This window comes from Amphibalanus amphitrite, unplaced genomic scaffold (assembly GCF_019059575.1).
Source record: "Amphibalanus amphitrite isolate SeventyFive unplaced genomic scaffold, NRLGWU_Aamphi_draft 000489F_arrow, whole genome shotgun sequence".
Classification (NCBI taxonomy): domain Eukaryota; kingdom Metazoa; phylum Arthropoda; class Thecostraca; order Balanomorpha; family Balanidae; genus Amphibalanus; species Amphibalanus amphitrite.
In genome coordinates this window covers 223,066-246,318 of record NW_024881983.1, presented here as the reverse complement: position 1 = coordinate 246,318, position 23,253 = coordinate 223,066, and the positions used below count along the sequence as shown (strand labels likewise).

General features: G+C 50.5%; 1 protein-coding gene across 1 annotated transcript in view; it reads right to left on the bottom strand.

Annotated features, from left to right (window-relative positions):
• The window catches only part of LOC122392510 (receptor-type guanylate cyclase gcy-5-like), an 88,862-nt gene that overhangs the window by 5,977 nt on the left and 59,632 nt on the right, over window positions 1–23,253 (bottom strand). The window contains exons 4-21 of the mRNA XM_043387436.1: window positions 18,888–19,092; window positions 18,261–18,434; window positions 16,755–16,913; window positions 15,642–15,736; window positions 15,178–15,289; window positions 14,401–14,554; window positions 13,483–13,738; window positions 12,979–13,143; window positions 12,415–12,568; window positions 11,148–11,322; window positions 7,249–7,362; window positions 6,666–6,776; window positions 6,315–6,431; window positions 5,877–6,010; window positions 4,559–4,726; window positions 2,429–2,632; window positions 1,904–2,126; window positions 555–726 (exon numbers count right to left, since the gene is read on the bottom strand). Coding sequence (XP_043243371.1) covers window positions 555–726; window positions 1,904–2,126; window positions 2,429–2,632; window positions 4,559–4,726; window positions 5,877–6,010; window positions 6,315–6,431; window positions 6,666–6,776; window positions 7,249–7,362; window positions 11,148–11,322; window positions 12,415–12,568; window positions 12,979–13,143; window positions 13,483–13,738; window positions 14,401–14,554; window positions 15,178–15,289; window positions 15,642–15,736; window positions 16,755–16,913; window positions 18,261–18,434; window positions 18,888–19,092 — 2,892 coding nt within the window. The remainder of the gene's footprint in view (window positions 1–554; window positions 727–1,903; window positions 2,127–2,428; window positions 2,633–4,558; window positions 4,727–5,876; window positions 6,011–6,314; window positions 6,432–6,665; window positions 6,777–7,248; window positions 7,363–11,147; window positions 11,323–12,414; window positions 12,569–12,978; window positions 13,144–13,482; window positions 13,739–14,400; window positions 14,555–15,177; window positions 15,290–15,641; window positions 15,737–16,754; window positions 16,914–18,260; window positions 18,435–18,887; window positions 19,093–23,253) is intronic.

The window sequence follows — 23,253 nt, the reverse complement described above, 5'->3', positions numbered from 1 at the left end:
CCTATCGGCTTCAAATGTCCCCGGAAACCGGACCTCCTCTGACGTCACGCCAAACCCCGTGACGTCACCGCACAAACAGACGGGCCACCGATGCGTCTCGGAGCGATCCGCCGGATCAGGCGGTCCGCGGGCGCAGCGCGCCGCCCCATTTGGACGAGCTTAGCCCGTGCCAGCCGGCGCTAAGGCGCTTAATCGAAGCCCTCAGCCCTGTCCGCCCCCACCCCGCCCCCGTACCTAATCGTTCGTGATTGCCGACCGGAGCACTGTGCGACGCAGACAACACGACGCGACTGAGCCTTCATCCTCCAAATCCCCTAGGACATCGCAGAACCTCCACCGATACTTAAAAACTTTAACATTGACGGCAAAGGTCAGTGAATAACAACGTTATTGCTGCCCATTGTTTCCCGCTAAACAGTACGTACGGAGAACAGAAAGACGCACTGACAATTAGATACTTATTTACAAGTGATGACAACAAGCTGTTCTCGTGAAAAAAAAAACTGTAAAATAATCGTATGAGTGTCCCTTCAGCATCCGAGGCGGCAGCTTACCGTACAGCATGTACTCCATCACCGTCAGGATCGGCTCCGAGCGTGTACACACGCCCAGCAGCTGCACGATGTTCTTGTGGTTGAACTGCTTCATCATCTCTGCCTCGCTGAGGAAGTTCAGCTTCTCCTCCAGTGTACAGTTATGCTTCAGCGTCTTGACGGCCACCGAACGCTGTGGGACTTAAATAGTCAACGGTAGGTAGATCCGAGCATGGCAAGTCGTGTCTGGTTAACTGAGTTATAAAAAAAAAATATAAACCCTCGCCCGCACATGCCACTTTCCTATCCTAGAACGCACATGGGGGGGGGGGGGGGGGATTGCCACCCTCGCGCCATTTCGTTCCTGTTGGAGATAGAGCTTCGCGGTAAAGACCAAAAAGATTCTTTGGGAAGAGACGAATCCAATGATACACAGTTTTACCTTCTCGGGTCAGTCATTGACCTTCCAGGTCAGGTCAAACTAAAAAATGTTGCTGTTTTGGGTCACCGTTGGATATCAAGTGCGCTGCTTAGCATATACCGATGACGATGCTGTTTTCTGGTGCCAAGCCAGCTAGAACCTCTTTGTCACACTACCCGACCAGATTTTTGCTGCTGAGGTCATTTCAGGTCAAGTTAGGTCAAGGTCAATTATATGTGTTTGTATGTCTGTGACTCTGTGTATACTGATGTGTGCACCGATTGTTTTTGTGTCCATATTACATGAAACCATAATCTGAGAAGCTTTTACCAAAAATGCAGTCAAAAAACTTCACAAAAAGTAAATTCAGCTTGCCTAAAACGCAATTACCTTAGATGACCTAGGTTGACCTTGACCCTGACCTTGACACCTGTACATCGTCGAACAACATGTTCCATGATAGGTGGGAGGTAAGACTGGCAAAAAAGGCCGAAATCAAGGTGTCAAAAGCTCACAAGACCCACGCAAGATATTGGATATTTGTCATTTGGGTCATGACATGACCTGAAGAACAAGGTCATATCTCCGAAAGCAAAAACCACACAAACTTCAAAATTTTCAGTGGACATCAAAAAAGGATAGATAAACAGCTATACGAAAACTCAGCCTTCCAGCTCTAAAAATGTTGAGTGTAGAGCAGAAAACTACCTGGGGGGGGGGGGGGGGTGGCAACTGGCAACCACGCCCCCATGTGCGGGCGAGGGTTAAATGCAATATCACTGCGCAGCATTACTGTAATTACATACCGAGGCAGAAAAGAGCGATTGACGTTTGATATATGCTATTTCCCTTCAGCATCCGGTCAATTTACTCTGGTCAATATCCTCATTATTATAATCTTCATATACAGCTCACTCGGAAAGCACCGAAGATTTCCTGCTCTGCTCACCAGTTCCATCTCGACCTCCTGGCCGCCACGTTTTTTGTCCGGGCCGCGGTAGGACCTGTCCTTGGGCAGGGTGGCCTCTCCGCCGTAGACCGTGCCGAACGCACCCTTTCCCAGTTGGCGGTTCATCACCACGTTATCCCGACTGATCTCCCATCCGTCCAGTCTCAACTCCATCTTGTTGGTCAGTCCCATCTCCCTGAGACGAAGCATCTTCTTGTCGTACCTGGGAAACCAGATAGGCCACGCTGAGTTGGATAGTTGGATAGTTGGACAGTGGAAGAGCGATGGAGAACGGCGATACAATCGGTAGATACCAGTGAAAAGATACGAAGGATTACCTGCTGCTTTGGGAACCTCTTTCAATAGTTATCAAATAAAATTGGTATACCGTTAATTCACATACTTAGAGCAACCCATAAATGACAGTGCAGTAGCGACTAAATGCGTGTTATCAAAAAATAATCCACGAGCCTTAAAAACTATCAATTCATCAAGCTGCATATATCGGCGTTCAACGGCACACACCTGCGTTTATAGAAGAGAACACAGCAGATAAGCATCAACAGCACGAACAGCAGCACAATGCTATTGACGATGATCATGGCGTTCTCGCAGGTGGTGCCGAGGAGGTCAGCGAGCGGCTGGAGATCGCACGGGTCTGAGGAGCCGTCCACGGGGCGGCTGCCGTCCGACGTCAGCCACCGGATCTTGCGCTCGTCCAGCCGCAGTCTGAGATAAGAGAGGGGGGGGGGTACTCCTCAGAGCTAGGCAGAGGGCATGCAGCTGTGCAACACGTGAATACGCGTGTTACAAAATGCGAACTGTTCGCGTTACAAGCAGTGCTATTCTGTATGTTCACCTCGTGCCTCTTCAACTGTGACGTAAACAGCCATATTTAGCCGTGGTTCATGAGATAGGTTTTAACGAGACTGACCACAGTTTCCTGTCGTGAATCCATTTTAGGCCGTGATTTTTAGATGCTCGGCCGGGACAAAGAGTCGTTTTCCGTTCCACTCACAGCACTGGTTATCTCGCCCCAGATCCAGGCTAAATTGGATCGAGGGGTAGGAGTAGACCGGATGTCCCGATATTGAGGCCATCCTACACAGCGCGGGGGCAGGCAGCGGAATACGGGAGCGGCGTCCCACGCTCATCTGGACTGTCACCTACACACTGTCACCACCAAGGATGACACCATATGTGACTGAAAGATAAATGTCACTGCAGTTCCGTTCACCAGTTCGTCCGCCGTCCACCGACTAACGTCTACGACTCTACACTCTACACCGTCCGTCGTCCGCAGTCTACTATCCGCCGTCCACTGTCCAGTGTCCAGTGTCTACCTTTCCCGTCTACCGTCCACCGTCCATTGTTTACAAATGGCCGTCCATCATGCAATGAGAACAACATAAAATGTCCAGTTTCCATTGTCTACCGTTCATCGCTCATCGTTTAATGTCAATCATTAACCAGTATAGCGCCTTTTGGGGCGACTAACGGAGCGAGCGAGGGGGTGAGTCTTGCACGTGCGAAATTTCGAGGGGGTACCTCCAACTGACTTGTGCACGGCACCCTACTGACCGGTTTCTAGCAATGTGCCAAATTTGAGCACAATCGGCCCAGCCGTTCTCGAGATCTGGGAGCGGCACCCTGCACGTGCGCACGTGCAAAATGGGTCCCAACTGACTTGTGCACGGCACCCTACTAACTGGTCCCTAACTGTGTACCAAATTTGAGCGCCATCGGTCCAGCCGTTCTCGAGATCTGGAAACGACCCCTGCACGTGCGCACGTGCAGCAGCACCCCAACTCTGGCACATGGATATGCAGTGCCTAGTGGGTGCCTACCTACATGCCAACTTTCAGCGCAATCGGCCAAGTAGTTACCGAGATATTGCAACAATTACAAAAGTGACACCTCTTCGTTTTGCACGTGGCACGTGCATAAGGGGTCACCCACATGCATCGGGAATAGTCCAATACTTGGTAGAAGGAATGAAGCTACCCTACAAAAATTACCGCATGTAAATCGGTCAAGTGGTTGCTGAGATATAAGCCTCGCAAAAGCGTCCGCACGGCCGGCCGGCCGGCCGGCCGGCCGGCCGGCCGGCCGCTCATACTCAGAAATTTCCGTTATTCTACGTAAGACTCCGCTCGCTTCGCTCGCTCCGTAATCATCTATCGTCCACCGTCGTCCACCGTCCACTGCCCACCATCAACCGTCCACAGCCCACCATCATTCGTCCACCGCCCACTGCCGGCCGCCACGCAACATCACATATCATCAGTTATGCATGAGACACCCGAAAACGGTTCTGCCGAGTCGTGTAAATGCTAATGGCGCCGGGCCGCGGTGGTCGGGTGAAATCGCTCGCCTCTTTGTGTGGCACCCGCCATGGGGAGAGCGAGAGAGGGACGGACTTAAGGCAGAGTAAGAGTGAGGGAGGAACGATGATGAAATATCAGAGTGGTCCAGAAAAACAGTTCGAGAAATGTTCCAATTTTGAATATTTGAGTGGAAGAGCTCCTAACGGTGACGATTTGGATGGGGTTAATGGAATGAAAGCTTTAAGAAACTTTGCGAAACTCTGCGTGCCTCAGAATTCCCCCATTCAGACCAGCGAGGTCGTCATTTTGTGCCAGTGACGTCACTCACATGCCTCCGTCACCACTGTCGACGTCCGGCTCGAAGTGTCCGACGACGTGGTACTCTCCGCGCAGCCACTGCTTCACCAGGATGATGGAGATGCGGGACGGTCCCACGAACTGGATGTTGCCCGACACGCCGTTGAAGTTGGTCGCCTTCAGAATCTCGACAAAACGTCTGGAGGAACATACCCCGGGCTGTCAGGAAACGTATGCATAACAGTTAGATTTCCATGTATGTATTCACAAATGCATACGGGACAATTGTATACCTTTTCAAAGTCGCTGACCGTTAGAAACACAAATTAACTTAGTAACATTTACATTTTAGAATTAACCCTCGCCCGCACATGCCATTTTCCCATCCTAGAACGCACATGGGGGGGGGGGGGTGGTTGCCACCCCCCGCGCCATTTCGTTCCTGTTGGAGATAGAGCTTAGCGGTAAAGACCAAAAAGATTCTTTGGGAAGAGACGAATCCAATGATACCCAGTTTTACCTTCTCAGGTCAGTCATTGACCTTCCAGGTCAGGTCAAACTAAAAAATGTTGCTATTTTGGGTCAACGTTGGATATCAAGTGCGCTGCTTACCATATACCAATGACGATGCTGTTTTCTGGTGCCAAGCCAGCTAGAACCTCTTTGTCACACTACCCGACCAGATTTTTGCTGCTGAGGTCATGTCAGGTCAAGTTAGGTCAAGGTTAATAATATGTGTTTGTATGTCTGTGTGTGTCTGTGTGTATACTTATGTGTGCACCGATTGTTTTTGTGTCCATATTACATGAAATCATGATCTGAGAAGCTTTTAACAAAAATGTAGTAAAAAAACTTGACAAAAAGTAATTTCCGCTTAACTAAAACGTAATTATCTTAGATGACCTAGGTTGACCTTGACCTTGACATCTGTACATCGTCGAACAACATGTTCCATGATAGTTGGGAGGTAAGACTGGCAAAAAAGGCCGAAATCAAGGTGTCAAAAGCTCACAAGGCCCATAGCCAGCGCAAGATGTTGAGAATTGGCCATTTGGGTCATGACATGACCTGAAAAACAAGGTCATATCTCCGAAACAAAAAATCACAGAAACTTGAAATTTTCAGTGGACATCAAGAAAGGATAGAGGAGCAGCTATACGAAAAATCAGCCTTATAGCTCTAAAAATGTTGAGTGCAGAGCAGAAAGACTACCTGGGGGGTGGCAACCACCCCCCCCCCCCCATGTGCGGGCGAGGGTTAAAGAAAAATGAACAATTAAAGGATTCAAAGCAATAACTAAGCCTCAGCTAAAAGCTACACCCCGGACGCTCCAGGCGCTGAGAACTCACGCTGTAGTGGGCCCCGTGTGGAAGTTCTGAAAACTGGAAGGTTTCTCCGACAGCAGCTTGTCCAGAGCCAGGGCGTACGTCCAGACGGCGTCGTAGGCGTACCCGGCGTAGTCAGACTCTTCTACGGCGTACTCCTGACGGAGGGAATTTCATTGTATTGTATTGTACTATATTGTATTGAATATCACGTCGTATTTCTTGCAGTCATTCTCAGAGAGTAGTGTATTGTAAAAGACAAAATGTATTGTATGTACAAAATGTACAAAATGTCATTGTATTGTATTGTAAAAGACAAAACCAAATTACTGCAGCAGCCAATCCAATAATAGCACATGCGGCGTTCATAATGCAGAGACATACGTATGTACTACGGTGGCCATTCTAATCAAAATGTGTGACGTCACTACCCTGTGACGTCACTGTCCACCCTGGGCTCACCTCCTCACACTGCACACTGTAGTTGTGTCGCCACTGTTTGACCGTGATGCCCTCCTGCATAATCTCCGTGTCGTTGGCAAAGTAGGCGTGAGAAAGAGTCAGGTGACCCTCCAGTGCCTGAGGGTAGAGGTCAAAAGTCAGAGAGGAGACAGTCTAGACGGCCAAAGCAGGTGCTCGGCTTCAAACTGCCCATCGGCTAAAAAATGACGGCAGCGATCGTGACACTAGGTAGTGATGACGCGTGAGATATATGAGTGCATGTTGATAAGAAACATACATTGATTCGTCATAACATCTCAGCTGCACGACATATTGTAAAGATCGCTGTAAAATCATGCATTGTAAACTGACCTGCATGAGTTCTTCTGGCTTGCACTTGCTGTGATCCCCATCGGTGCTATCAGTGCTATTTACCAGATACCACTCTGACGAGAACCACTCTGGCAAAAACCACACGTAACCCTGAAAACCGAGGCAAAATGATAGGTCTCAGGTATCCCAATAGGTGCAATCAACATGGCATCCAAGACATTTATTGCAACCATTCGTGTTACTTTGCTTCGCGAGAAACTATCATGTGCGCAGAGACGCACCAGCATAAGTATCGTGATAGGTCTTCTTTCTACATAACTACTTCACAGTATCCCATTGCGGGAGACGAGGCGGAACATTCCATCTGCCTCGCATTAGTCTCGTACTGTCAAACTCGTCTGGAAGCCCACCAGATACGCTGGTGGTGGCTAGAGGCTAGACCAGTGAGCTCGGGACCAGCGAGAACGACACCTGATTCGCGCTACTGGGTACTGCACAGGTACGAGCAACTGGTCATTAGTCGCTAGTGAGAGAGCTGTGTGTATCGGTTTAGGACATGGTATCTTATACGAGGCATGTTGAACGGCTCAGGCTGTGGCATTAGCTCCCTGCTGATACCCACCTGCCTGGCGGTCATGTTCTTCAGGTAGGCCTCGCACATGATGGCGCGCGCAGCTACTTCGTAAGCCTCGGCGATAATGATCCGGGCGTTCTTCTCACGGAGGTCTGTCAGGTACTGAGGACAGAAAGGCAGGGATTGCGGTGAGAAGGCCTGTCATGTATTGCGGGCAGGTCTATCAGGTACTGAGGACAGAAAGCCACGGATTGCGGTGAGATGGTCAGTCATGTATTGCGGGCAGGTCTGTCAGATACTGAGGACAGAACGTCAGGGATTGCGGTGAGAAGGCTAGTCGTGTACGTGTTGTGAGCAGGTCAATCAGGTATTGCGATGAAAAGGTTCGTTAGTTACCGTGCGATGTGAATTTATTGGCCAGAACAAAAGGTCAGTCATGTATTTGCTGCGGTAAAGACTGTAATGTCAGGTACTGCTATGAACGGAGGGAAATAAAAGAAGCAATGTGTGGAGAGTAAACGCCTAATAGTATGTGTAAATCCGGTGAACTAGAATATGAAATACCGAAAGCATTTCATCTAGAGGGCAAAAATAAGGCTGTTAAACAAGAGTCATCACACGGAGGTACGTGGGAAAGATACATATTACCAAATACGGAATGGAAAGGCTACGCAATAATCAAATTACCTACATTCTAATTTAACGGACCCATTGAGCGGCACATGCAAGCCAATTGGTTACAAATACACCAAGGAGGTCGACCTCTGTACCACGGCAGAGAGAGAGACACGAGGCACGGCGGACCGTAGCCAGGAGACGGTCGGCCGTGCATTCAGTCCCGTAATCAGCCCAAGTGGCACTTCTGGTGCATGGTGCCAGCACGACTGATTGTATCAGACCAGTTCCGAGACTGCGACAGCGCAGAATAAATTCGATCAGCGGAAACGGGCCGCGGCAGAAACGGCGCATCGGTGACGGTGCGTCACATCCGGCCGGTGGTCCCTGAGAGGGGGGGGGGGGGGGGGGAGAGCCACTGCCCACCATCGGAGGCTCAGAGGAGAGGCGTTAGCGAAGCCTAAGGTAAAGGGAGGGAGCCCCACTGTCTAGTCTGCGGCTTACGTAATAAAAAGGACGACAGAAATGCTTTTGATTCTTCAACACAGAAGTTGGAAGCGAAAACAATCGTAAATATCGGCAAGCTTCTCTAGCACTCAGTTTGATTCAACCCAGAGTTCAATCGCGGATATGGAGCAAGTCCATCGAATCCAGCCGCATCCCACACGGTGTCGGCGCGACATCCGCCGACACCTTATCTCGAGTAAAAAACCAGAACCGAAAGTTGATGGCCCGTTGGTCCAACATGCAGCGTGGTACGACCGACTGAACCAACATTTCGCGACCATCGGCTCCACTGTGGCGGACGGGCTGGCGGCGTCGGACACCGGGGAGAGGCTCCACCCGCGGCCGCCACGAGTCTGCAGCGGAGCGTTCGCCCCGCGGCCGGCGACCCTGCCCGAGCTCTCCGCGGCCCTGCAGCGCATGGGGTCATCCAAAGCGAGTGGAGCTGACGGTGTAACCATCAGCATGCTCCGAATGACGTTCAGTGTTGTCGGGCCACACATCTTGAATGTGATCAACAGCTCCATCGTGCGTTGCGAGCTACCGCCATCATGGCAGACCGCCGTCGTTGTTCCACTGCACAAGGGTGGTGACGTGCATGAACCGAACAATTATCGACCCATCTCGATATTGTCTGTGATGGCGAAGCTTTGTGAACGTGTTGTGTGCTCACAGCTCATGGAGTATCTCATTAGCCATTGTATTTTGTGCCCCGAACAATATGGTTTCCGCCCCGGTCTCTCCACCGAGGCGGCCCTGCTCGATACTGTCACTTACGTCACGAACAATATCGATGGTGGACGCGTGACGTCACTCGTCACAGCTGACACCTCAAAGGCCTTTGACAGTGTCGAGCATGGCCGTCTCCTGGAGAAGCTGGGGTGGTATGGGATCGACCAGCGCTGGTTCCGTGCCTGGCTTGGCGACCGGACTCAGTCGGTCAGGGGCGGATCAAGCGAGCTGCCCGTGACGCACGGAGTCGTACAGGGGTCTATTTTGGGCCCGATTCTTTACCTGCTCTACACGAACGATTTGCCACAGCACGTGCCCCACGGTAAAACAGTGATGTATGCGGATGACGCACAGTTCCTAGATTCAGACACTCCACAAAATCTCTCAGACTTAAAGAAACGCGTAGAAAGCAACCTTTCGGTCACACTGGACTGGTTCACCCAAAACAGGCTAAAAATAAATCCCTCAAAAACAGAGATGATGACTCTCAAATCTCGGCGTTTGAACACTGACCAAGACTTCCACATCCGTTTTGGAAACACCGACATCTCTCCTGTTCAACATGTCAAAATTCTGGGCGTCACCGTGGACACTGCGCTGACCTGGGACAAGCACATATCGAGTATCCTACGGCGGTGCTATGGCGTGCTGATCGGACTGGCCCGGATACGACGTCGCATGCCGCGCGAAACAAGGCGGCTGCTTGTAGAGTCACTTGTGTTCCCTCTTATCAGGTACTGTGTGTCTGTGTGGGGGAGCAGCACGGTCACTGAGCAGAGACGCGTGCAGAGATGCATCAACTTCGGTGTCCGTATAGTCATGGGCTTGAGCCGGCGCGATCGAGTAACTTCGCCACTCAGGGAGCTGGGCTGGCTCAAAGTGGATGAAATGATACGAGAACGCGATCTGCACGTCATGTATAACCTGCTGCACAGCGATAGTGCACCCGACCCGATCCGCTGTCACGTCGCGCGCCGTGCCGATGTCTCCAGCCGCGGCACGAGAGCAGCCAGTGACGGACAGCTGCAAACACCGCGACTGCGAACAGAGTTTGCGAGACGATCATTTGTGTGTCGCGCGACTCGAGCGTGGAACGGCCTGCCTGTGCAAGTGAGATGCGCGCCCAGTTACCTTGCATTTAAGAAAAGAATGCGGAAAGAGATCACAAGACATAACACTCGAGTTTAGCATCTTATGGCCTAGCTGCAATACCGTCAGTGTCATTATTTTTCGTGTTTTATGTACTGTTTTAAATTTGAGGGATGTGTACTTGGATATTTTTTATGTACTTTAATCTTGAGCTTGACGTGGAAAACTGAAAACCCATGTACTTATGGATGTTTCCGAAATATATGAGTATGAGTATGAGTATAATACTGGATGCCCTTTATTTCCGGCGCCGCGGCTGTGGCCGTTGGGCGATACAGCCGGCGGCACAGTGTCCCACGTCGCCATCGCCTGTTGCGCATCGGCAGCCTACCCTATAATCGGCGGTCAATGGCGACAGCCGGCTACGACGCAGTAGCGACGAGACGACGCAGTTCGAACGGCCGTTAGCTAATTATAAGCATCCCTGATCCGTGCTTCTGGGAAGTGCCCAATAGTCTATGGGATTTACATTGCTCCTTTTCAGCCGATAACTATGGAAAATGAAAATGTGGTGCTGATTAAGCGCATGGACAACCACCATGCCCCAGAGATTCGTATCCTTATATACTTTCTTCGAAGATGGGACATGCCTAACAGTTTTGAGTGTAGTTGAGTAAATGCAGTGTTCGGAAAACTGATTCGTCTCCACCACCACATAAAATAATCGTTCAGCTGCTTTTGATATTGCTTACAGAGCACAAATAAGAATAAGTCAGAAGGCAAGTAAATACCGCCTTTGACAGGACATTTTATGCCGTCTTAACCAATCAGCCAAACAGTTTGGACAAATCTCTTCATATTTCATTTCTTCAATTGATTAGATCTAAAAGACTGTGATGAGGGGAAGCCCCGTCTAAGACCCCGTCTAACTAGTCAACAGAAGAAAATACAGTGGCTCAACGTAAAACGGAAAAAGAATAGACAGGCGAGTCGAGCAATTTTCTCACCGGCGCCATTGTTTTGGTGTCTCGGGGGAACTTCCTGTTGACGATGAAGGAGATCTTGGACTCCTGCAGCATGTCGTGCATCAGACTGATGTACTCTGAGTATTTCTGACCGTCCTCGGTCAGCGCTGCGATCCGGTGCCACTTCATCTGCCGGAGCAGCTGCTTGTAGACGAACCTGTGGATGGCAGCGGTGCACACTGCAGGTTAGATCGCGGCACAGATGCGGCGGAACACACGGTATATCCCCGGACAAATATCGGCACACCATGGGACACACGCAAACATTTCCAACCAAGCTGAAATACGTGTCATACCCACGAACAAACTTCTGCACGTGCCGCGACACACATCACATTCACGGTCAAATCTGGATATATAGGTGTCAGAAGAACATACGCCTCATCTCCGGTGTAAAGTATCGGGATAAGGCAAACAGAAACCCATGGTTACAATAATCCCGAGTCATAAATGTCTTAAAGTTTCCACATAGCGTATCTAACGGCGCTTGTCGGCCAGGAAACCTTTCCTCAACGCCACAGACTTTACCTACCAGAGCAGGTTGCGGTTACCTTTCTGATCAGGACAGCACGACATTGAAATACCTCCTCCAGCGTCACCATTCACCGTGAATACACAACCTTCAATTCTGTTACGTCACGGCACTCAGATAGCTGGTATAACGTCGAGCTATTTCGCTGAATCTCGTACAATTTTGACAGTCTCCTGCACCCAGCCAGCCCTGCAGAGCCTGACAGCTAGCGAGGCCCAGCCAGCTACCAGCGGGCGGTCTCAGCAGATGGGTTTACAGAGCGTGGGAGCGGGTAGACAGAGGGATAGAGTGACATCAGCATGCAGCACCGGGTCTGGAAGGTTCGGGAACAAATAGCGTCGTACCCGGCCGCCGATGATTGGAAGCAGGCCGCTATTGACGAGCGAAGGGGAAAAACATTGTGCGTGCAGAGATCGTGGTATGCGATCTCTATGTTTCATTTAAAGGCGCTACGCTTCCTTTTCCCACAATACAAAGGTTTTTAGTGTTTATTTTGTTTGAAATTTTTGTTTTAGTATGATACCTATGAAAGCGCTTTATGCTATGACCTAGCGCAAAAAAGCCATTAGTCAATAAGGTTAGAAACAGAAAATTTGTTTTTGAACATGCTACCTACCTCGATAGTCTTTAAGTCTGACTTGAGCTGTCCATTGGTGATAACTGTTGCCATCAGGCTACCCTTCCTTTCACTCCGCCACCACGTGCCGCCCGTCTCACCTGAACTGTTTGTTTTCGCCGATAGTGCGGAAGAAGTAGGGGTACTGGCTGCGGTTAGAGAAGAGCACGCCCTCGGCGCTGTATGAGATCACCACCACGTTATAGTGACGCGACACGCCCACTATGGGCTCCACCGTGTCAGAGCAGGCGGGACCTGTCGGGACGGAGAGAGGGGCGGCTGTTAGCACTAGGTAGTGGATGTTCGGCTGGTCCGGGCAGTCTGTTGGGCTGCGAAACTACCGAAACATGGTTGGGTGGGGTAACGAACGAGAACTAAGCAGGGTGATTGAGGTAATGTAAAGGGGAAATCTGAGCATCGTACGAATCATGGAACAAGTCACGAATCACGGCTGGATGGTAGATGAAGGGGAATTGAACGGCATCACTGCTATATATGTACCAATTAAATGGATCCCTTATGCATTGGCGATTATGAATTATTAATTTAGCATCGGCCTAAAATACACCTGCGTTGACCCCCAAAACATCGACCAAGACTTATTGGCTGAGGCAACATTTCTGCCTACTCCTCAGTTGCTTTTCCACTTCCTCTTCGCCACTCACCAAGGATGCCGGCCATCTGATTGTGGTCCGGCATGCGCACGTAGTTGATGAAGCTCTTCATGACCATGTCGGTGCTGCACTGGCCGTCCTCGGACTTCAGCGAGAGGTCGTAGTCGCGCAGAACCGTGACGTTCTTGTTCACAGCGCGCACTGCCATCATGGCCGCTGTGAAAACAGGGGCCAGGGGGACATGGCGTTCAACGTCAATCGTGGCACATATGACTGGATAGTGGACTGCACACCTGTTTTGTGGATTAGTTTTTAACTGGACGTGGGTAAGCAAAATCTTAAGTTCATACATTTTTTACCATCAGATTCATAGTGCAAACGACGCAATGAAAAATTGTTTGAACATCACATAACACATACTTGAGCGTAGACGATTCAAGCATCAAATAGGTAAAACGACTACAATTAATGCATCCATGGCTGCCGAATGCAGCACCATCCAACACATCAGCCCCGTATGGCACGTAGGACATATGTACGGGGTGTGACACCTACCCGGTATGACCCCCTTGGCCTTGTAGTTCATGCCGTTGATGGGGAATATGCCTCCGATGAGTATTTTCGGCCGTCGTGTGATCCGCCATCCCCTCCAGAGGTCAGTGTTTTTAGTGAGCCAGTTGCAGGCTGCATCCCGCAGCTGCGAGTGGTTACTGCCAGTGACTGCGTGCTGCCAGTGGTGCAGCATCGCCGACTGGCTCAGCTTCAACATGTCGATGTACTCCTCCTGCGTCAAGTGGAACTCGTGCAGCGCCTACCGGGGGAGGGGAGGGGGGGGGGCGGTGTAAGGGATATTGCGGAGATGATGGATAGCCATACATGTCTCTTGGTTGTTTCTTCGTAAAGCGAGGGTCATGACTGCATTATGTTTGTTTTGTTTTGTTTGTTTTGTTGGGTAAGGCCCTTCCGGTCTGACAAGACCATTGCAGAGCCAGAACGATGATAGGAATTAGGGGGAGACATTGGTCTGGGCAGGCACCCTAGTGAGTCACCGGAACTGAGCCTGTCCCGGAGGACAGGCCGACCCCCCCCCCCCCCAGATACTCACTGTACCCGGCTACGGGTGTGCTCCCTTGGGAGCAACGGTGCCGCTCCAAGGGAGCAGCCCGCAAGAGATAAAGGCGCCTGTCCAGCCCGCAGTGGGAGTTGCGGCGTGGAGGAGAAGGATTTCAGTATCCTGAGGATGGAAACGACGGAACGGAGACTGGGTTATGACACTTCGATACCATACATATCCGTCAAATGTCAAGCTCATTGCGTATAGTTTGCATACATTTTCGTTTATCTGCCTCTTTGCTGGCATGAGATTCTGAGATCTTTAAAAAAAACAAAAACACAAGTAGCACATTCATAAGTTTCTCTCTTCCTCTTTCTTTACTTTCCTATCTCTCTATACCTCCTTCCTCCTCATCGTACCTTCTCCGCCATGGTAGCGCCATCTCTGAGTCGGATCCATGCCATTTTTCTCAGGAATCGACTGCCGAAGGCGTTTTCAGCTGGGAATGCCACCTCCACATAGTTGGCGTGTAGCGTCAGTAAACTCGGTGAGTAGTGCACGAACAGAACCGGCCTGAGGGGAGCACATTTCGTCAGTTCACGCACACACGCACACGCACACGCACACTGATGGGTCAGGTGGTACACAACTGGTGTTGAAGGTCAAGGCCGAACAGGTGCCGCCCCATCTGTGTAGGTACAGTCTTGGAGTGGAAGTTTTATCGGCTGTACGAGCGCAGTTATATGACGTTATCCAAACGGTTTAGATCAGTGAAATATGTGAATCGTTAGTTTAATATGTAATCGAAAATCCGTTTCATTGCCTCCAATTTATGATAAATGCCAGCACTGCCAGAGAGCAGCCAGATGTGTAGGCATTTGACGGAACTCAGTATAAGCAGCGATATACGTCATACGTCATTCATTTCATCCCGGGTAGATGATAATAAATGTACCAAAGTATAAGTAACAGTAGTGGCGCCATCAATGATAAAGATCATCTTAGATACAAAGTTCTACTCACTAAGCTAAACAGTGCAAGCGACCAACCATAAACGTTGTAAAACCCGCCTTAGCTGATCGAAGATCTAGGATCTTAGATCTGATCTATCAAGACATCTTTGCCTGTGTGACCCTGCCACCTGACCTGCCCTGACCTGTGACCTTTGTGCCACACCTTGTTCGTGAATTCCTCACCTTTCAGCAGCTGTTCGGCGGCTGACCACACTGGCCAAATGGCGACCCACCCAGAACACACGCACGTGGAGCCGGAACACGGTGATCTGTTCAATGATGTGGCCCACCTCGCCTGTGCGCATTCACAGCCAAAATGCGTCAGACGGATGTGTGGGAGTCAGCACGCACCAGACATAGCATGGCGGGTTTCGGCAATCAGCTTTAGGCTCTGGTAATGACAAACGCCAGTCAATATAACCATTGCAGTGAAACTTGATCAAAAATATGATGTTGCAAATGCCGCTCTTGCACCGTTTAAACACATGCCAAAGTCACCAGCAATAAAACGTTAACCGCTGTAATAGCGCAATGATACAAATAAAATTGCGGAATTAATAAACATCGTGACCAACGGAGCAATATCAAGTTCAGCATATTCTTTTGGGCTCCCAGTCATGGGACTGAAGCATCGTGAACAAACTTACCCGAGTTGGACGCCAGAAGAACGGCGCAGTGAACGCCTCGGCACCACGGAGGGATGAACATGCCGTCTTCGCACACAGGATGCTCACAGTTATACCTGGGGCGGAGACGACATGTGGTGAGAACGTGACGGGGAGAGAGAGAGAGAGAGAGAGAGAGAGAGAGAGAGAGAGAGAGAGAGAGAGAGAGAGAGAGAGAGAGAGAGAGGGAAGGAGGGAGAGAGAGGGAGAGAGAGAGCGAGAGAGATAGATAGATAGAGAGAGAGCGAGAGAGAGAGAGAGAGAGGGAGAGGGAGAGGTAGAGAGAGAGAGAGAGAGAGAGAGAGAGAGAGAGAGAGAGAGAGAGAGAGAGAGAGAGAGAGAGAGGGAGAGAGAGAGAGGAGGGAGAGAGAAAGAGAGAGAGAGAGAGAGAGAGAGAGAGAGAGAGAGAGAGAGAGAGAGAGAGAGAGAGAGAGAGAGAGAGAGAGGGGGGAGAGAGAGATTTGAATGAAACGCATGTACCGCTTCACAAAAAAATGTCGGAGCCAGTTAGCGCACTGCTGCACAATTTAAGACAATGCCATTTAAACGAGCTCCATTCTCAGAAACTGCCAGACGCACTATCAGACATCACCATTACACCCATTGAACAGATGAAGCTGAGCATTGTTGGCACAAGTGAATACCAAGAATGAAGCCATGGCAGGAATGTAACCTTTGTTGTACGGGATACAACAAAGGCGCAGTCTGCAGGGATTCACAGATTACGGAGCAATGTTATGTTCATTGACTGATGCTGTATGCGCGACGCAGGTATAGGCCGAGTGTAATAACCCCACCCATCACGGGAACGGTATAACGAAGAGCGCAAGGGCCCACTGATCTGACTTCGATTTCGAAACAGAATGGTAGGAAGAAACTCATATGACGCAACTTATCATACGGCTACACACCAAACCATAAAACATATTCGCTGACGGCATGTATCGATTTCGTCGTGCAAAGCCTACGCACTATATTCTAGTCCATCCCAGTGTGCATACCCTCAAACAATTATCAGTTGTACATGCTTGAGCTCAATTAACCACAATATTGCAATGACAGGTATCGACAGAATTCGCGCCAGCCCTAACCCACCTTCCCGTCTCGGGGTCTACGAGGTTCTGTCGCAGCTCGGCCACCTCTGCGGTGGTGTAGTTGAACGTCTTCACAGCGTCCGGCCTCAGGAAGGCCCGCCAGTGGTCGAGGACCTCGTCACTAGAGTTGGCTACCAATTCCTGGAAGAACCAGCCGATCCTGCGGCAGGCCAGTGTGTCAGTTGGAAAGGAGAGTAGAGCAGAGGAGAGGAGAGGGAAGGGAGGCTACCAACCCTTGGAGGGACCAGCCGACCCTGTGGCCCACCGGCAGAGTAGGGCCTCAGTTGGAGAGGAGAAGGGTTAGATGGGGAATCCATTAAAGGAAAAGGGCCACCTTTAACATGGGGATTGAAACTGAGATAGCCATCTTGTAGCCCGTGTCCGAAAACCTACATGTTTACCTCCTTACGGCCGATTTCGGCCTCCATTCGTAGTTATCGGCAATTTTAAAAGAAAATACGCCAGGAATGCGTCCTTATCCCAGGAATGCGTTCTTATCCGACAATACAGCCACCCGCGGCGAGGCTTTGGTTTTTTACCAATCAGCTCCAGCCAGCTCAGCTTTAACCAATCAGCTTATCTGACACAATCCGACGAGTCTGTCTTCTGAACGCTGATTGGCTTGAGTGTGACGTCATATCTATGCTAGCATACAGTAGGTGCCGTAGAGAGTATCAACATAGTACCAATATGTTAAATAGTTTTAAATACTTTTTCGCGAATTGTGCACTTCTGGCACCAGTTTTGAAAAGAAAATGAAAAATAATAATGTCAAAATGAAAAACAACGATATCTTCATATTTCACGAAGGTGGCCCTTTTCCTTTAAGGAAGGGAGACCGACCACTTTTCCCAAATCACCAAGTAAGCGACACCCGGAACTGAAGGATTTACAGTAGGTATAAAAACATTCGTCTGAATGAACTGACTAGTAACTTTTATGTGTGTACTCGTATACAAAATATTATTCCTATCAAATGTGCTAAGGCCTAAGGCAAATCACATGTCCATTGTGCATGTGACGTTTGATAAGCTACCGTGCCACCAGCCACATTCAATAAAATCCACCGAAGCTCTATTTGGACAAGCTCAGAGGGTTATATCATCACGCCGTGGTACTAGCGTGTAGCCAGAATTCTCGAGCTGATAAATCCCCGGGAGAACTTCAAACAACGTCTCAGTCTACACAACACGACCAATAAGGCTATCAAAGTCGAGAAGAATGGCATATTATCATAAGCATGGTCCATTGAAGTCAGTATTACTTCATCGATTACATCACAGCCCAGTCCATTTGTGTCCCTGTTCGAACTTCGAACCGTTCAAGCTGCCCACCCCGCCAATCACACGTCTGCTGCAACAAGCAATCTTAGCACTGTCTGCCATCTCGTCTTGTGACATGACCTATAAGTTATAACGCAACTTGTCACATAAACATGCCGTAACCCGCGACTAATCCGTGATGTGACCTGACCTGTGAGCCGTGACGTGACCTGACGGCGACTGACCTGGTGACGGCGCCCAGCGGGCCGGCGTACATGACGTTATACATCAGAGTAATATCCTGTTCGTGTTCGTAGCCGGGTAGCGTCCACACCTCGAGGTTGATGGTGGCCTCGGGTTCGATCACGGCTTCTTCTCCGTCTTGTTCGTGCAGGTACAGAGGACCCAGATCCACGCACCTGCCGTACGGGGGGGGGGGGGGGCATGAGAGGAGTTGCAGGCGTGTGACAGATGTGTGAGATGGGATATAACGAGGGGCATACTCCGTAATGGGAACACAACAATGGTGTGCCAAAGGTCAAAGGTGTGATACGGACACTGGGCAGCACAGAGAAATAGGAGTGATGTAACACAGGTAAAGGGCACATGTAAAGTGCATTGGAACTTATGCTTGTCGCAGAGACGATACAATAACAGCTGACTCATTTGTGGCAGGATGGTGGACCGCCTCACGGGCAAGTTTCCATGTTGCTGTGACGTTTCTTTAACTCTAAGTTAGCAATATTCCTATTACAAAAAGTCAAGCTAGCCAAACAAGTCAAGCTACCAACCTCAATTAGGTATACGGACACTTCGAATTATGTCTGACGGTACGACACCACAGCAGATCAGGCCGCAGCGCACATACTGACCTGGGACAGTCGGAGAGTGTGCGGATATAGGTGGTCATGTTGTACGTGTCTCGCACGTTCACCAGCTCGACCCGCTCGTAGCCGAGCGCCTCCTCCAGGAACAGTTTGAATATCCAGGCGGTGAGCTGCGACTCGGGCCGGTCGGAGACCTGCAGTTTCATGGCGATCTCGCGCTCCTCCCAGTGCATGTGACGCGCAGGAGGAACTGCCGGCAGACGAGAGAAAGATGGCTAAGATGGCTAAGATGGTTGGGAACATGGCTAGGTGAGTCCATTGTCTATCGTGTGAAAGGGGCGGGGGCTTTATTGACAAGACGTAAATGGTATCGATATAAATCTATGGATGTTCGCTTATGTATTTCGGACGGGTATCGGTTGCCTGCATTATTCGTTCCGCACGATCTATGCGCCATATCACCATTCACCCTCATATCCTGGCAATACATACTGTTTTGGTTGGGTTATCAGCCATTCACTGAGTCCAGGCTGCGACGCATTCGCGGAATGAAGCACGCTCTTTTCTGCAGCGCCAGCTAAGCAAATGTGAGCGTCAATGCGAGGTGATTGCATAGGATCAATGTAGATCACATCACTCATCGATGTGGTTATGCATTTTGTATGCCCATGGCATTTCATCAGGATTCGAACGATATGCCCTGCGATTCACAATAAATTAATTATCGAGTGTTTCTTTCAAACATCAAACATATAACTAATCGATCCAAGAAACATGTCAGCTGAGCTCACGTTACGCACGCAGGCGAGAAGTAAGTGGTTTTGAACTATTTGCAGGTTGGCACTAAGTTGAATAGCGGCATGAAAAATACGCAGCTGTGGATCTACATTCACCTTCAGTGTGCTTAAAGGTTCAAAATGCTCCGTTAGGAGGAAAAATTCTGAGTCTTACGGCGACCTATATTCATGCATTAGGTCATAGCCGAAACTAATGCCGTCCAAGCCAACAGTCACTTACATGAGCATAAATGACCTTGTAATAACATTAGGCATGACAAGCAGCTATATTCCACGCAATACGGGCGATCTCCGGCTCACGTACACATATATCACTGTCACGGATATATATCAGTCACCCCTCGGTCGCCGAGCCGGACGGTTCGCTCCGCGCGGGTCCGGTACCTGTCAGCCGTCAGTGAGGCCAGCCTATGGCCGAGTGACCGGCTCCGTTACCGCCGGGCGGCGGCGGCCCTTTGTTCGAGAACAGTGCAGTGAAAAGTGCAGTTTGTGAAAAAGAGTCATGCGATGGTGCCATGGTACACCCATGCTGCTTGGCTCGTGAGCTGAGTGATAAACACTTGCGACGGTCCGTTGATCTGTGTCGCTATGCTCTCAGACAGTGACGAATTCAACACTGATTGTGCCGCGTCAGACGTTGAGTGCATCGAGAGACGAAACGACAAACCCTCAATCAGACAAGCTTCTGTGCCTGAAATGATGAAGCGAGTCGCAGCTAACAAGCGCCGTGCACCCAGTCGCGGCTCCCAGTCGCCGCGGGACTCGACCTCGCCCGGGGCTAAGCGGCCGGCCGCGGAGGGTGTGGAGCTCAGCGAGAGGGCACTGGCTACAATCCAGACTATGATTGACGGTGCGGTCGCTAAAGTCGCTTCTTTGTACGAGCCGCAAATACAACACTTGCAGATGCGACTGGAACAAGTAGAGGGAGAACTGATGGATCGCGACGTCGAGATCCGTCGCCTCAGGGAGCAGCTAGAAGCCCGCGACAGCGCCTTCGAACATCTAACCCAGCGGGTTGAAAGCATGGACGTTAATCGACGACTGTCGTCCCTGATCCTTACGTGCGATGATTTTCGGCGCCGCGACGACCATGAGGACATCGAAGAACTTGTGGTCGAAGTTATCAGAAAACGGCTGCCGAGCATCAAACTGGTCACGGCGGATATTCAAGTCGCACATCGACTGTCGGCGAAAAATAAAGTGATTGTCAAGTTCCTGAAACGTCGCTTGCGAGATGACATTTATGAGAGCCGCTTTTCGCTGTTCGGCCGCGGGGGCTCGGCGCCTGGTGCACGCCGTGACAGTCTGGCCCCCCTCTACATTACGGAGAGCCTCACGCCGACCAGAACCGCTCTGTACCAGGAGCTCCTTCGTGCCAGGCGGCCGGAGAACGGCCAGCTGGTCGCCTCAGTTTTCAGCCGCCGCGGAGTTGTCTGGTGCCGCAGGGAGAGGGGCGGCGGTAACATCAGCGTCCCCGACGAGCAGCACCTGCGGCGCATCCTCGGAGGGGCTCGATTCCCGCCCCCTCCGCCCCCCGATTCGGGGCTCTCTCTATCGCCTGGATAAAAATAGGCCCCGCCCATCCCAATCAGCTGCTGCATGACGAGTTGATGACGACAACCACTACTTACCAGCAACCAATCTAGGGATAGCGTACGTGACAGTAATGGTGCAGCGGTTGCAAAATATTACATTGTTATTCAAACGGTTTTTGCTTTTAGGGCCTTGTTAGATGAGGATGAGGTTAGATTAGATGAGGTGTTGATGAAGGCAGGTATTTTTTTTAAATATTTTTTTGACAATTTTTTGCCCTTGTTTTACTTAAGCTGAACCCGGGACCACCTGAAGTCTAAACCTTATTTTATATAACATGTCAATGCTGATGCTGTCTTGAAATGTGAAATTTAGACAATGGTTATAGGAATAATGAATAGCAATTTCACCAACAACATTTTAATCTCTAGGAAGTGCAATTAAAATTAAAATCACTGTCTGCCACACTGCTCCATCCTGGTCATGCAACCAACGTTCATGGGTGGTGTTTCACGGCAGAGCACGCACTGCAGTGCTCAGCACTGCAGTGCGCTGCGTGTGTCAGAGCATTGGGTTTCCATGGCAGTGTCAACAAACTTCACTGTGACGCTAAGCTATGACAGCATCCCAGAACGCTAGCACGCTGCGGTACCAGCACCAGCAGCATGCTAGCAGTATTTGAACTCAAACCTCTGTTCTTGGTACGGTTTTTCAGAACCTCTCACTCTGTTCCAAACGCGATTGATCATAAACTAAGAGATCACATGCAACGTCATTTGAGTGATGCTATGGTATGCCATAGCTACCAGTGCACACAGTGTCTGGATGGTGAAACAGGGCCATTATTAATCACATTTGCTTTGCTTTGTTTCAGCAGAAACCTGTCTGCACATGGGAGGAGCTCAACAAAAGCCCATCAAGTTCATGCATGGCAGTGGATCTCAACAGGAGAAAACCAGAAAGAACATGGATGCTTGTAGATTGCAGTTGTACACTGCTGTTATCACCTGATGTGCGTGGCTGGCATTGCTCCTGGCAAGAACCACCTGCAAGTGATGAGAATGAGATGGTGCCTCAGTCGTTGAGTGTGCTGCAGTGTGAGAGGCGCCCTGATCTCTACTTTGTGATAGGTTTCCATTGGAGGTTCAACTGAGAAGTGAGAACTGACTGTGACCATGCTTGAGCATGCCAGTGGAGCTTTACATGCTTAGGGCAGCTTTTGAACAGATGCTGACCATGGCATGTCCCATCCAGTTATCACGTGCACAGAATGGTGGGGGGAGGGCAACTCTGGGCTCTTGAGTCAGCCCTACTGCACAGGGGGTACAGATGGCCGCTTACGTTTGGTGTGTCCTGCACTGCATTATCAAGCCCAGTCTGCGCCACAGGCAATGGGTCGGGCTGCACTATATTAAAGGCAGACTATCTTGCAAAGGAGGCTGGCATCCTCTCCCATAATGACACACCAATTGGCAATCATCGCTGCGATGATCACGAGGGTGTCCGCTTATCTAACATGGTGAGGTGGAGAGCCAGTTCAAGCTGGCCTGAGGGATGGTTTTACTTCATCTGAGGCCCCCTTTCCCCGCCTGCCAGGTCCGGTCAAACGACCGCTTCACAGTGAACGACTTGCAGTGGATGCCGTCCCACAGCGCAACGAGCTCGCCGACCAGAGGCGGCGGCCAAGAGGCGGCCGCGCTCCCCCAGTCGACGGTCCCGGTGGACGTCGGCGACGCCCACCGCGCGACCATCAGATCGGCTCGCGACAGCGCCGTCGCCGACTGACCGCATGACTGGTATCTGTTCTTGATGTGGGACCGACTGCCACCGCCGGTCGCGGAAGGGCATCGCTCATCGGCCATCGACGTCCGCCAGCTTCGCGTGGGTCACTGTTCGGGCTGCCACCAATACACCGAATCGGATGGAACCCTGTCGGCGAATGCCGGCGGTGCCCCGACATCGACTGCGCGGCGGCCAGTGCATCGCGTGCCGGGAGGAGGCTGGCACCCCCGATCGGTCATTGGTCACAAACCGTGTCCCAGCTCATGACTGCATCCAGCGCAGCTCTGTGAGATGTTCTG